This window comes from Xiphophorus hellerii, chromosome 11 (genome assembly GCF_003331165.1).
Source record: "Xiphophorus hellerii strain 12219 chromosome 11, Xiphophorus_hellerii-4.1, whole genome shotgun sequence".
Classification (NCBI taxonomy): domain Eukaryota; kingdom Metazoa; phylum Chordata; class Actinopteri; order Cyprinodontiformes; family Poeciliidae; genus Xiphophorus; species Xiphophorus hellerii.
In genome coordinates this window covers 24,269,201-24,284,310 of record NC_045682.1, presented here as the reverse complement: position 1 = coordinate 24,284,310, position 15,110 = coordinate 24,269,201, and the positions used below count along the sequence as shown (strand labels likewise).

At 38.7% G+C, this 15,110-nt stretch overlaps 2 protein-coding genes and 2 non-coding genes across 4 annotated transcripts; all 4 read left to right on the top strand.

Annotated features, from left to right (window-relative positions):
• Positions 1-484: 484 nt before the first annotated feature.
• cct6a (chaperonin containing TCP1, subunit 6A (zeta 1)) lies at positions 485-8,107 on the top strand. The gene is made up of 13 exons (XM_032577389.1): positions 485-722; positions 1,305-1,368; positions 2,186-2,320; positions 3,309-3,482; positions 3,838-3,941; positions 4,018-4,288; positions 5,039-5,121; positions 5,734-5,830; positions 5,906-6,053; positions 7,126-7,259; positions 7,438-7,540; positions 7,623-7,695; positions 7,771-8,107. The coding sequence occupies exons 1-13, from the start codon at positions 586-588 to the stop codon at positions 7,841-7,843; spliced, it is 1,596 nt and encodes a 531-aa protein (XP_032433280.1). The 5' UTR covers positions 485-585; the 3' UTR covers positions 7,844-8,107.
• Positions 1,902-2,038, top strand: LOC116729037 (small nucleolar RNA SNORA22). The gene has a single exon (XR_004341058.1). It is a non-coding gene; the product is annotated as a small nucleolar RNA SNORA22 (small nucleolar RNA).
• LOC116729038 (small nucleolar RNA SNORA22) lies at positions 6,914-7,049 on the top strand. Its single transcript, XR_004341059.1, has one exon. It is a non-coding gene; the product is annotated as a small nucleolar RNA SNORA22 (small nucleolar RNA).
• A 1,581-nt stretch (positions 8,108-9,688) lies between the features above and the next one.
• On the top strand, positions 9,689-14,419 carry sumf2 (sulfatase modifying factor 2). Its single transcript, XM_032576093.1, has 9 exons — positions 9,689-9,936; positions 10,016-10,163; positions 10,260-10,374; positions 11,038-11,082; positions 11,152-11,302; positions 11,648-11,703; positions 12,220-12,304; positions 12,416-12,557; positions 12,903-14,419. Exons 1-9 carry the CDS (start codon positions 9,837-9,839, stop codon positions 12,988-12,990), a joined length of 930 nt encoding a protein of 309 aa, XP_032431984.1. The 5' UTR covers positions 9,689-9,836; the 3' UTR covers positions 12,991-14,419.
• The last annotated feature ends 691 nt before the right edge of the window (positions 14,420-15,110 follow it).

Sequence of the window (15,110 nt, the reverse complement as noted above, 5' to 3'; positions counted from 1 at the left end):
ATATTTTTAATGTTCTTGATGCGGATTGCTCCTAAAGGTCAAATGTGCCACTGTTTAACCAATCAGCAAACTCCTTGGGTGTGACTTGAGGTGAGTTTAAAGAAGGTTGGAAATCTCAATATGTAGTGAAATTGGAAATTATTATTCAGTTAATTAAGCTAAAGTTCCGTTAACAATACACACTACGAATTGAATTTTGATCAAGTTAAATTTGATCAAAATAACCTTTCTTTCTACTAAAAAAAGTTAAAAGCTACTTCTTTGTTCAGCAAAGACGTAGCCTTTACGTTGGTCTGTAACATACATATATATATATAAAAAAATTGTTTTAAGATTTTAGCAGAAATGTCAAAGTTGATTGAGTGTAAATTATTTTTCACGAATCACTATGAATACTTAGCCATATGAAACTTAACCGGAATTCGAATGTCATATCCTGCCGTCGGAACGTGAAGGCAACACAGCAACACGTGTTGGAGCTTTCTGGAAGCAGACCCTCCTTTCTGTAGCTATCCGAGCCCGAGCAGTGCTAACTCCCTGCCGGCGAGACTTTTTAACTTTACTCGCTAGCTGTACTGCCTCACCATGGCTGCCGTTAAAGCGCTGAACCCTAAAGCCGAGGTGGCCAGAGCGCAGGCCGCCCTGGCGGTTAACATCAGTGCCGCCCGGGGGCTTCAGGACGTGCTGAGGAGCAATCTGGGACCGAAGGGAACCATGAAAATGTGAGTGCCTTCGGGGCTCTTTGTGCGGTAGCTAACTAGCTAATATTTGCTAGCTACCGGTAAACTGCTTAGACATCAGTTTGTTTCCTTACGACTCTAATTAATGGGTCTACTGAAAGCCTCTACTCGCTTGCATAAAAAGTAACAAACCACATTTACGTTATTTTAACCAAGGCCTCACTTATGTATCCGGGTAACGGGTTTGCTACTGCACGTTGCCATGCCCAGTCATTATCCGCGCTGACACCGCTAAGCTAATGTTAGCATGTTAGCATCAGCCGGCTAGCTCTCCAAGCTGAGGCTAGCAGCTTAAATCGGTTGTTATAAAGTTTACCGGTGTTCATACGAGGGTCATTAGATTAGATTTAGCGCGTTGTTCTTTAATTACACATTTTTAAAAATCCACCATATAATTGTGATTTCCGTTATTGACCCGACTGCACGTTTTTTTTTCTTTAGAATTTATTTTAGACACGACTGCATAAAACAAAGTCTGTTTTTAAAAATAGTATCCAAACCCGGTGCTGGAGGTTGTAGTTATTCACCGTCTGTCATATTAAATGTTTGTTTTGCTACTTGCAGGCTGGTATCTGGTGCAGGAGACATAAAGCTGACCAAAGATGGAAATGTCCTGCTACACGAGATGGTAAGGAAGGAAATGCTTTTTATTCTGCATGTCTAAACCTTCATCCACTTGGTGTCGATCAATCGAGTTTATTTGTATCGCACATTTCAGCAACGATGCAGTTCAAACTGCTTTACATCATAAAAATACAAAGTTAACAATTGAGAAAACCAGTAAACATTAAGTGTCAAAATTACATTTTCATGTGTATTAATATGGCTACTCTTAGTATAAACTGTTTTGTACAAGTAGGGGACCACTCCCGTTCTGCTCCTGCGTCCTACTCAAATCGATGCAATACTTTAAACAATTCATAGTACATGTAGTTTACAGGATCAAATTAATGTTGTAAAACTACTCATTAAAATGCAACGGTATAAAGTTTAACATCTTTAAAAAACAAATTTCATCAAGTTATTGACTTTTAGCTCTCATTAGGGATGATCAAGCTATGCTGCAGTTGTCGTTTTGGGTTAACTTCTTAATACAAGTTGTATTTCTAAATGAATATGAAGCACTTTGAGAAAAACCTGAAGGTTAATTAGATGAATAATGCGCACAGCGAACACCCAGGGATGCTACCGTGGCTCTCCCTGGTCTCCTGTGTCTGTGCTACAGTAACTCTGATTTGTACCTCTGCATCAGGAGAGCCTCCTTCTCTCCTGCATGTATTCAGCGAATCAGAATACCCTTTATCTCTGTAACTATTTATAACTGTAAAGTCTAATTTGCAAGACTTTTAGTAGATATTATGTTAATGTCAACTGGAGTCAAAATAATTCAGATTTATTTTGGTGTTTATAAACTGAATAACTTTCACTTTTTTGTTCGTTTCAAGCAAATTCAACATCCAACAGCGTCACTAATTGCTAAAGTAGCCACGGCGCAGGATGACATCACAGGGGACGGCACCACCTCCAACGTCCTCATCATCGGTGAGCTGCTGAAGCAGGCTGACCTCTACGTCTCAGAGGTAAGAGTTCGATGGACGAGGAGACGATGTCCAGGTTCAACATATGGACCCCCTGCATGTTACTGTTTACATACGGAAATTTTGCGCATGCGCACAACGCGGGAGGGGAAAAAGATTATTGTTTTACATGCCATCCATAGCCGCTCTGCTACGGTAGAACAATTCAGTTAGCGAAATAAAACCTGCAGATGTTGGTATTATTAATTTAGTGCAGTACACCACAGCAAAGGTAAAAATAACAGAAAAACTGTTGAACAACTCAAAACCACTCTTTTTCTCGCTCTCTGTCTCAGCTATGCTACACACACTCATTGCTAGTGAGTGACAACACCACTTTATATTTCAGGATTTACCAAAAACACACTAAAACATTTCCTACACAAAAAACAGAACATTGTGCATCTTTTTTTAGACTTCATGTTTATTTTGCGATTATTAACAAGTAGCTACTGTAGTAAATTAGCTACTGATGCTATTGGCTAAGCTAACACAGCGGTGGTTGATTAGCTAATATAAACATCTGCTGTACAATCTGTTAGAATCGGTGTTTAGGTCGCCTTTTTTAAAAATCTTGTAACTGAACTGAAACACACCAAATTCCACATCACATCTACACTTTAAGGTTTTCAAAGTCAAGCTAGCATAACTGAACTACTTTCCTCTCCTCCACTTTTTTCTTAAAAGTTTTTCCCGGCCTTGTTATCTAGTTGTCATAGTGTTGACAATTAGTATCAAAGACTGCGTTCCTTTTTGTTTCATATGTCAGGCGTGTTTTATATATTAGTGCGTTTATATTGATGACTTAACAGCTAAAACCAATGCTAGTCATTGTTGGCTAGCAGCTTTTTGCCCTCCAGCAGGGAGATGGGGGCAGGATATTTCGTACATGAGTCACGCAGCACAGAATCTACGTTCTCTAAACCTTCCTAACTGTTGTCAGGTTTTAAATTAACACATTTCTTAACTCATTTCCGGTTTGGTTCTGCAGGGCCTTCATCCAAGAATAATCGCAGAAGGCTTCGAGGCAGCCAAAGAGAAAGCCCTGACTGTTCTGGAGGAAGTGAAAGTGACTCGGGAAATGGACAGAGAAACGCTCGTCAATGTCGCCCGGACTTCTCTGAGGACCAAGGTCCACACAGAGCTGGCAGACCTGCTTACTGAGGTGAGGCATTTAGATTGACCTCTGTGTGCTTCACTGAACCAGTTTAATCTAAAACACCTGGTGATTTTCTTTCTGTCTATGTTGGAAACTATTAAAATGTGAATCTTTCTGGTGTTGAGCAGGTTAAACAGTAACTATCAAATGTTAATTTTCTCCTGCTTCAGATGTGAATCTGCTGCTTAACTAGTGCAGGAAGAAGGAATGAGGATTTTCACACATTCAAGTCTTAATGCAGCTTTGGTCCTCCTCATTTTATTTTTTTATATTTCACTGATTGTGTAAATGGCAAAATTTGAGTCTTGAATATTGAAGTTAAATATTTAAAGAAATGCTGATCCAGTTTTTCTCTCCTCAGGCCGTGGTGGACGCCGTGCTCGCCATCTCCAAACCCAACGAACCCATCGACCTGTACATGGTGGAAATCATGGAGATGAAGCACAAGACTGAGAGCGACACACAGTCAGTTTTAACAGAACAGAGACTTTTTGTTATTATTATCTCTGAGAAACCTAAAACCGACCCTGTTTTACTCCAGACTGATCAAAGGTTTGGTTCTGGACCACGGCGCCAGACATCCAGACATGAAGAAGAGGGTGGAGGACGCCTACGTTCTGACCTGCAACGTCTCTCTGGAGTACGAAAAGACGGAGGTCAACTCCGGCTTCTTCTACAAGAGCGCCGGGGAGCGGGAGAAGCTGGTGGCCGCAGAGAGGAAGTTCATCGAGGAGCGCGTGCAGAAGATCATCGCCCTGAAGAAGAAAGTCTGTACCAGCGACGACAAAGGCTTCATCGTCATCAACCAGAAGGTAGACGAGTTTTAACGCCGTTAAATCGCTACATCATAGTGACGATGTTAGGCTGCAGTCTGTTGGTGTTTATCCACTTAGTGTCCAAACTTTTTGCAACATTGACCAAAAAGCCCAAAATCAATTAAATAAATTGGAGCAATGTTGATTGTAGATAGAAAAAAATGAGTAAATTTCTGCCAAAAACTCAGAAATTTTGTGATTAATGTCAAACATTTTCCAGAAAACTTGGAAATTTTCAGCAACAAAAAAAAATCTACATTTTAAATTCAGAAATTTTCATATTTTTGTAAAGAATGTCTGATATCTAAGAACTCTTTGTTGTTTTTCTAGCAAAAGTCCTTGCTAGTTTTTGTAGAAATGTACTACTTTTCTTTATAATAGCCAAAAACCCCAAAATTTTGTGAGAAAAAAATTTCATAGCAAATAAATGCTCTTGTTTTTTCTAGAATTTTTCTGAGATTACTCCCAAAATGTCTGAGTTTTTAGACAGAAATTTACTTTAATTTGTATCATCCTTGAATTGCAGTTGGGGCCACAAATGGCCCCCGAGCCGCACTTTGTCCCCCCTGACTCAGTAGGATTAAATGCGAACAGCTGCCTGGTTTGTTTCTGTGTAACTCTGAGCTGAACCTCTGCGTCAGGAGAGTCGCTCCTCTCCTGCTTGTATTCAGCGGTTCAGAGCAGAACTAATTCATTAATTGGTTTAATTAACGATGGTAAACGGGGCTCGTCTCTCTGCTTGCTCAGGGTATCGATCCGTTCTCCCTGGACGCTCTCGCCAAGGAGGGAATCGTCGCTCTGCGCAGAGCAAAGAGGAGGAACATGGAGAGGTAAGAGAGGAGCAGAAGTAGTAGCCAAAATCATTTGCATTTCTGAAAAAACAACTGTTGGCACTTTTACATGTTAAATTTATAAAGAAAAGCTTTTTTTTCCTGAAATAATTAGTGGTGATCACCTTCAGTCTGTGCAGGTTTGGGGTGTTTGAAGATCCCCCAAATATTTTCCTGTTCTAATCACAAAACATCAAACCTTACATGTTACAGAGTTTCTGAAAAACATGGAACTTGATTTTCCAATTATGAACAGCTGTGTGAAAAATAGAAAATTATCTTTCATCATTTAGATCATGAAAATTACAAGTTTTACTGAGCGAGAATTTTTTCACATGTCCACCATCTTAGATTTAAACTCAGTCCTGGAGCTGGTTTTAGGGAGAAAAATGCACCAATCTGATTTCTGATTTTCCACGAACTCTTAAGTTTTATAAATTTACAAATAAAGCTGAAGCAAGTTGATTTTTTTAATCATTTGTTGAATTTACAGATAATAAAAACCCAAACCAGGTCACTGTTTTACACTCAAAAGTTGAGAATATTAATACAGAGAAAAATTTAAAATATACAAAGTAAAGTTTAAACCTTGATCGTGTTTTTATTTTTCAGGCTCTCTCTCGCCTGCGGCGGCATCGCCATGAACTCAGTGGATGACCTCACACCTGAGTGTTTGGGTCACGCTGGGCTGGTTTATGAACACACACTAGTGAGTACAACAGATTTATTTCTCATTCAATCTTTTTAGACAGGTGTTTTACTATTTTTGATCTGTTTTTTATAGGGGGAGGAGAAGTACACGTTCATTGAGAAGTGTGGGAACCCTCGCTCCGTCACGCTGCTGGTGAAGGGTCCGAACAAACACACCCTGACGCAGATCAAAGACGCCGTGAGGGACGGCCTGCGGGCCGTCAAGAACGCCATCGAAGACGGTAACAAACCAATAAACATAAAATTAAATAAAGTACCCCACTACTTATTGTAGAGCCAAAGCTTGAAAGGGATTTTTACGACGCCGTTTTAAGGCTTTTGTAGACAGAACAAAAGGAGTAAAGGTCTGACAAAAACTCTGAAATTTTGTGGTTAATTTTAGGGAGTTTCTTTTAGAAAAACATTTTCCAAAGAAAAATTTCAACCTTTTTTTTTTCTTTTTCTTTTTTGTAGAAAACTTTTGATATTCATCTGAAAATGTCTTTTTTTTTCCCCCCAGGCAAATAATTGTCCTTGATTTTCTTTTTTTTCTAGAAAAGTTTGAGATTACTCTCAAAATTTGGATTTTTTGGACAGAAATGTACTTCTTTTTTTCTTTTCTTTTTTTTCTGCAACAGCCATAATACGCCGGAACAGATTTTGCAAGTTTGCCGTCTTAATAAAACACACCCAGTTTTCAGTTTCTTTCGGTCTCAATTGAGTAAATTTATTTTCAGTAATGAGAGCAGGATTTTGGTCACTTTGTTTTAAAGCGTTTGCTTTATTTATTTGAGTTTAAGAAAGAATAAAAGCTCATTTGGGTGCGTTAATCTCTGGAAGTCTTTGGGTGAACCTGGTTTTACCGTTTGTTAAAACTGGGTCATAAGAACACGAGTACTTTGTGTTGTACTTTTGGTAATAATTTTTACTCTGATTATAAATTAAGAGTCTCATCTGCATCTACGGCTCAAATTTTTTATCATTTTTGAATTGCAGTTTGTCGCCCCTGACTTACATTTTGTCAAGAGTAGCTTTGGAGGCTCTTCAGTTTGCTGATATTATTTGTAAAATTAATGTTTTAAAATACAAAATTAACTGCCTTTTGCACAGCGAACACCCAGGAACGTTATGGTGGCGCTTCCTGGTCTCCTCTGTCTGTGCCACAGTAACTCTGATCTTTTCCTCTGCATTAGGAGAGTTTTATCTCTCCTACATGTATTCAGCTGATCAGAACAGATTCAATGACTTTATTATTATTATTATTAAGCTGTATAAGATGGAGGATTAATTTTAAATATCGTTTCGTGTGTTCAGGTTGTGTTGTATCCGGCGCCGGCGCGTTTGAAGTCGCTGTGGCGGACGCTCTGGTGAAACACAAGCCCAACGTGAAAGGCCGAGCCCAGCTGGGGGTCCAGGCCTTTGCAGATGCTCTTCTCGTCATCCCCAAGGTGACCCCCGTTGACCTTTTCTCTTACGATAAGATCATTTATTTGCCTGTGTGAATACTGGTACACAATGTTAATGTTTTAAGTGTTTACATTTAGCTGAGCTGCTTGTAGTTTGTTTTTATTTTTTAAGTTCATGATGCTATATAAAGATTTGTTTTTTATTCTTCTTTGTTTGCAGGTTTTGGCCCAGAACTCGGGCTACGACCCTCAGGAGACTCTGCTGAAGCTGCAGACGGAGTACAAAGAGTCCGGTCAGCTGGTCGGAGTCGACCTCAGCACCGGTAATCATCACATTGATTTATGTGCAGCTGTGCTCAGGGTGAAGCTCGTTCTGACCTGAAATCTTGTTTGTTTTATTCTCAGGGGAGCCGATGGTGGCCGGGGAGGCTGGAGTTTGGGACAACTACAGTGTGAAAAAGCAGCTTCTCCATTCCTGGTGAGGATTCACTTCTAAGGTGTCTCAATCCTGAACGAGTTTCCTCCGTCTCTAACGCATCTTTGTGTTTTACAGCACGGTGATCGCCAGCAACATCCTGCTGGTCGATGAGATCATGCGAGCCGGACTCTCTTCTCTGAAAGGTTAAGGAAGAGCGGCGGCGTTTGTCCTCCAGTGATAGCTGTTTACCTGACGGTTCAGTCAACGCCACCCAGCTCTCGGCACTCTGAAGCTCCCCGGTCGATGGCAAACCTGCGGCGGCCATCTTAGCATCAGAAATCGTCGTTCACCTGCTCATGTTTTCATGATTTGTGCCCCTCTCTTCAACGATTGGTTTATTTATGCGATTTTTGTTAAAAGCACTGACCTGCAGTTCTGTTTCTACCCATTAAAAAGTTCTTGGCTTGCAAGATTTGGTTGTTTCTTATTTCAAGACAAAATTGATTTAAAAATGAACCTTATGAATATAAATAAAACGCAGGTCAAAATCGGAGGTTTCTATCTGAACCAGGTCTTTATTTGTTGTGGATAATTGGGGGATCCTGATTCCAAAGGTATCCAAACTTTTTGTGAAGTTAGCCAAAATTGTCACGTTAAAATGGTCGGGCTCCTAAAAGCATAAGATTTTTTTAAAACTGAAGAAATTATGAAACAATCTTTTTTTTCTTTTAACTTGCTGAAAACTTGAACTTGCTGTGCAATATTTTAATGAAAAGGATGAGATAGTTGGAGGGTTGTATGAAATACATGTGCAAGTTATTGTGGATCGAAACACAAGGTTTTGTATGTTTGCCTTGTTAAAAAAATTTTAAAAGATTTTGAAGGTCGACTTTTATTGAATTATTTTTTTTATTTTCTTTTTTCTGTCCATTTCTATAAATTAACAGGATTCGGGTCACTCTCTTTGGAAATGCTTTGAAGACTTAGCAGAATCACAAAAACAATCCAGGGGCTGCAAATGGCCCACAGGCCACACTTTGCACATCCTTGTCATATTTCAAAATTTTAACAACCTGCTAATACCAGATTTATCATAATTTCATGTCATGAGTTAGACTTTCACAAAAATTATCTATGCAATTATTTCTATTATTCCTACAAATCTGTTGGCAAAGTAATGTAAAATATTTACAATCCCATTTTAATTCAATTTAAGAATCCCCCTTAGTTCACACTTTCCATCACTTCCTTTACAAATGAGCAAAATTACATAATTGTACAATATCAGCCAGTAGAAAGATATATTTTACCAGTTTTCTATAAATAAACTCCATGGGCAGCATGAAGAAAATATGTAGCGGCAAGATTGTTTTGTAAACTGTTTCTCCAAAATTGATGAAAAGACGAGACAAAATGTGTAAAGTGATAATGTTTGGGACCGAATCCACATTAAAAGAGAACCTGACTTAGTGAAACATGGCGCTGACTGTTTCATACTGCGAGATTTAAAGTAAAGTTTACAAATGTCCATTTTGACACAAATCTAAAGAAGAAAATGAAAGAACGTCTACAAAAACAGAGTTCAGAGCTATCTGTCAGAAAATCTGTGATCAGAGAGACATAAATGGGAATATCTTGTGATTTATGGTTTTTAAGGCAGAGACATGGCATGTTGAGACTGTTGAATATAAATTAAAGGGATCATCAAATAAATACTGGTTTAAGGGTGTGGGACACTTATGCAAGGTAGAGCAAGATTTTAAGTTGCTTCACATGATTCACCTTTTTTGTATGTCACCATAAACTGGTTATTTAATATTGGTGTGTCTGTAGACTGTCATACAGGGTATCAGTGTTAAATACGTGTTTATGGTCCATATATCAGATTTGGAACAAGGTTTTTAAAAGTATTTATAAAAATTATATATTTTTTGTCATATTAGCCCTTTATAGACATTTATGCATCATTACACCACTAATATCTTATTCTCCTAGGCCTTTACTATAATTAGTGAGATTCCAACAATCTGAAATGGCTTTTTCGTTTTGCTTATCTTAAGCGGAACCTTTGAACACGGAACGTTTCTCACGTCGCACAGAATTTTGTGAGTCGCCAAAAAGAAAAAGGAACAATGCAACAAATTAAAATTTAAAAGCTTTTGAAAATGAAGCCGTGTTTATTAGTTAAATCTTAAACTTTAATGTTAGTTTTTAACTTTAGCCTCAGCTCGCGGACAGAAACTGTAAAAATGGACGTTAGAACCGTTTTCTGGGTATTTGCTGTTTTACTACCAGAGTTCGGTAAGATCTCATTTTACAAAATACGTAAATGTTAAATGAATAAACCTTTATCAGAATGGCACTGATTTCCTTCTGACAGCCGCTGGGGAGATGGTGAACATCTCCGGAGGAAGGCTGGAGATGGGAACCAGAGCCGCGGACAGCAGGGACGGAGAGTCCCCGGTCAGGGAGGTGAAGGTGCTGCCGTTCAGATTAGACAAATATCCGGTCACAAATTCAATTTTCAGGTGATATACCAACAAACCAGACATTCAGCTATTTATAATATATCTATTTAATGCAGTGCTAAGTTAGTTTTTTTTGTTTTTCTTCCCTCTCAACAGAGACTTTGTGCGAGCAGAGAAGTATAAAACCGAGGCTGAGACATTTGGATGGAGTTTTGTGTTTCAGGACTTTGTTTCAGATGAACTGAAGAGCAAAGTGACTCAGAGGATAGAGGTGAGAATGAAAACGTGACCAGAATAATCCAACCAGCGACTCAAAAGCTGAGGTTTGCAAACTTTGCAGCTTCAGTTGTTGTCTTTGGGGTGTCCAACGTGAGGCCCGCGGGCCGTTTGGAGCTCTCTGAATGATTTTTTTGTGAACCCTGCTGAAAAAAAAAGTGGTTCAAATTGTGCCTCAATCAAAGAGCAGCACAGAGACGCAAAGGATCCTATGGGCAAATTCCTAGGTAAAGTAATCATTTAAAATAAAACTGTACAAATAAACTTCTTGTTACATTTTTAAATGTTTTATCTGCTCAGTAATAAACAAGATGGGTCAGATGTTTTTAAAGTTAAGATAATTTTTTTAGTCCAAGCTCAGCAACAAGAACAGAATGGGAGTAACTACTGCTTTTGTTGGTGCATTTATCAAACAAAATAAAATAAAAAAGGGAAACTTAATGAGAAATATGTTATGCAGTAGTTATCATTGTTTTATTTTAAGATTTTTCCTTTGAAAATGTTTCCCTAGAGGATAAAAAAGTCATGTCCATTTGCATTTGGCTTCCAGAGTTGTGGTCTGGGGGCCACACAGAATCATTCAGTGGGCTACAAATGGCCCCAGAACTGCACTTTGGACACCCCAGTTTTAAGATATTTTCATTTCTCTGCTATCTAGTCTGCCCCCTGGTGGCTGCCCGTAGAACGAGCCTTTTGGAGACAGGTAAGTTTTACGTTTTTCTTTCCCGCTGAGGGTATTCCTCAAGCCTCACTCCTCCTTGCCTCTGCTCAGCCCGCAGGGCCCGGTTCAAGTATTCTAGAGCGTTTGGACTTCCCGGTGGTTCATGTGAGCTGGAATGATGCGCAGGAGTTCTGCAAGTGGAAAGGCCACAGACTGCCCACAGAGGAGGAGTGGGAGTGGGCGGCTCGAGGAGGACTGCAGGGTAAACGGCACCGAACATCGACCCTCACAGAATAACAGACCCACATTTGATTGGTTAATCTGCACAGCAAGTCAATAAATAAAACATTATCAGGAGTTTTATCACTATCAAAATTAAAAGTAACATCAACATATAAAGAGTTCATGTTTAGTAAATTAATCAGACATTTAAATCTATATTTATTAACAGTTTTTCTTAGATGGTGACATAAATAAATAATTTCTGTCAAGGAAGACATGCATCACACATAATAAATGTATTTTTTAACAGAAGAAGACAATATTTTTTAATTTGAATTATTTTCTCGTTTTTTAATTTTGTTTCCTTCAATGATTTCTGATCCAGGTCGGACGTATCCGTGGGGAAACAAGTTCCAGCCTAACAGGACCAACCTGTGGCAGGTCAGATTGTTTTCATGGAGTTGATTTCATTTATTTTTTAAATATAATCATTCATGCTAACTTCTCTGCAGTTTTATGTTAACAAGTAAGCCTGTCACAATAAACAATAAATAAATTAATTGCATAATAAATTAAAATGAATGTAAATCTTGTCAGAGATGCTCCCCCTCACTATCGTAGGTATGAAGTAGTGATTCTGCACTACCTGCCTCTTTTGCCTGTTTTCCTTGTCTAAGCTGAATGACTATCATATTTTTGTGATCTGATTTTGTTTACAGAGATTTCATAATTAATTATTGTTATTTTGTGTGTTGTATGTGAATATTTAAAATGTTTCCCGGTACCACTGTTGAATGTTTTTTATTTTTACTTTTGAAAATGGTCTCAAAATGACAATTTTGTCATTTATCGCAATAATTTCTGGGACGATTTATTATTCAGGAAAATGTGTTATAATTGACAGTATTGTCTCTTTAAGACAGAAAACGAAACTGTTTCCTCCTGTGTGTGTTTCAGGGACAGTTTCCAGACGGAGACACTGCAGAGGACGGATATCACGGCATCTCGTCTGTCGCTGCATTTCCTCCTCAGAACAGTTTTGGTAATGGCGCCTTAGCTAACTTAAAATACAAAAACCAAAAGTATTTTTTCTAATTACTGTCAAAAAAGTAAGTTTAATAAGAATTTAGTTTTGCGTTGGCTGCTCCTGCAGGGCTGTACGACATGATGGGAAACACGTGGGAGTGGACGTCCACACGCTTCCCGGCAGCTCAGCCCACCTACGTTTTACGCGGCGCCTCTTGGATCGACACAGTGGACGGCTCGGCCAATCACAAGGCTCGGATCACAACCAGGTGAGTTGCTTTTATTTTTATTCAATAACATTTTATTTAAAGAGGTGTGCATAAGACTGATATAACACCTGTCATAAACATGATGGAGGTTTTGTAAATGTTGTGCAGTTCGGTAAATAACGTCACTTTTAATGAACTTTTAATGTAACTTTGCATTAAAATTGTCATTATTTACCAAATGACACTTCCTGACAACAGTTGTAAACATTTATGAACACTCCATGTTTATGGCTGTTGTCATGAAATGTCATTTGGTAAATAATGACACTTTCAATGCAAAGCTTTAACTGTGATGCTTTAGGGCAGCTGTGAAGACAGACTGATGGTTCTGGTTGTGTGTTTCAGGATGGGCAACACCCCAGACTCCGCCTCCGATAACCTGAGCTTCAGGTGTGCAGCCAGTTTGGGACAGAAAGAGAAAGCTGAACTATAGCAACAAGCTGTTTATTTTTCATTATTTTGATTCAAAGTAAATGGAAGGAAATGATTTAAATTCAGGGCTCTGATAGGGAGGAATTGGATTTCTTTTCACTGTTTCTGGAAGAAGTCCAGTTGTTTTGTGTCGAAGCACCGAGGGCCGCCATGACGGGGCCCCAGGAAGTCTGAACACTTGTGAAGCAACTATGATTTCTCCTATGGAGAAACTTTTTTCTACACTCAAATTCAACAAATAAACACTTAAGAAATAAAACTCACTGCTTCTAATTAAGTTTGTTTGCAACATAGAAACATCTTGTCTCTTGAGTCAAAAACATGAACTTAATTAATTCACTGAACAACAGAAAGCGGACTCTTCCCTCTTCACTCTGAGATTTCTCTTTGTTGAGTTATTTACGTGACAAGAGACCAAATCAGGGCTTTAGCCAAATCCCTCCGTTTGGCTCTTTCCTCACTTTCTCATGTTAATTGATTCATTTTGAGAACTTTGGTCTTGGTTTAAGTATCAAGTCGCTGTTTAAAGTCACTGTGGAGGGAAGTGAGATTTAATTTTCATTATACAAGACAAGCAGAATAAAAGATGATTATGTAAATCAGCTTTTATTTACATAATTTTTTCTGGGATTTCTTGTTAATCCCAGAAAAGCAATCGTGGACATTTGCCAATCACGCCGCCGGTAAACGAAGCAGCCAGGATGTTGCATGTAAGCAGGGTGAGTCTGCACCTCCACAGTTCCTGTCTGAAACTTGTCTGCAGAGTTTCTGCTGAAAGGAGCCACACGCATTTATCTGCATGTGAAACCACCAACCTTATATTCAAGTTTTTATGTACATTAGTGGGAACGCATATGAAAGTTAAACCCTGGTTTTAATGCAGAAACCAAACATGCGTGATTTGATCTTTGTCTTATAACATCTGTGGCTTCTCCGAAACAAAATCCACTGACCCAATAACCCAAATAACTTGAGCCATCTCATTAGTTTCCAAACACCAGTTGAACGTCAAGACAATTTGTGGTTTTATGTCCTAATCAGTTGCTAGGCAACCAGCCGTTTCACCTCCACCCAGCTTCTCGTTAAACTGATGAAAACCTGTTGAATCCTCGTTTCACTGGAGCGGTGGTTGAACCAGATATTTCATCTTTAATGTGTCGGTGAAGTGGTTTTACATGTTGTGGTTGGGTTTCACTCACACAGGGCAGAAACGTGTTTGTTGTCTGTTTCGACACGGAGCAAATAAATACCTGAAGGAGAGGAGAACGCAATGTCCTTGATCCATATGGGTCACTACTCCCAAAGTTTGGTTGAGCTCATGAAAAGTATGCAGTGTTTGTTTTCTTTTATTGATGATTGCAGCTGATCAATTTCTTTCAAAGTTTGATTATTATGGAGGATTTTAATACAGAGGTGTTTGTGTATGTTCAGTAGTCTGCATCAGAGTCTGAGGTTTATGGTATTACTGCATTGGTGCACAGTGGCATGGAGACGGTCCTCTGCATTGTTGGGTCTGACGGGTCTCATCTACTACTAGAAAAAAAGAGTCTGGATTTAGGTCAGGGGAAATTGATAAATTGGTTTTATCAAATTTTTGATTCAATTTGTAGAAAATCTGGATTTGTTTTTTCAGTCTAGAGTGATGTCATCACGCTCCGCCATCTTGTTTGGCAAGCTGCTTTACAGCTTCTACTTATTTGCAGTTTGGAGTCAGGTAAACTCTACGATGAAATGTGTCGTGGAAAAAAACTATTGTAACCCAAATAGCTTTAGCTTGGTGGGAATATACAGGAACTTAGAATAAACATATATCAATACAACTATCTTAACTAACTACAACAATCTTCATAAAGCTTAAAGGAACAACAAGCATGAAATAATCCAAAGTTTCCTAATAAAATAAACAACTCTGACTTGACAAAATACAGCGAATCAATACAGGAAGGTGATATAACGATGAGTAATGATCCCGAATCATTACTCATCGTGGAAACTTCACAACAGACCTCAAGTAACGTGGGCTCAGTTCCTTCCTACTTTGATTTTAATTTCCAAATAAAATTAAACTTCCATATTCAAAAATAAGACTGGACCACTGAGAACAAATCCAGTTTGAGCTGT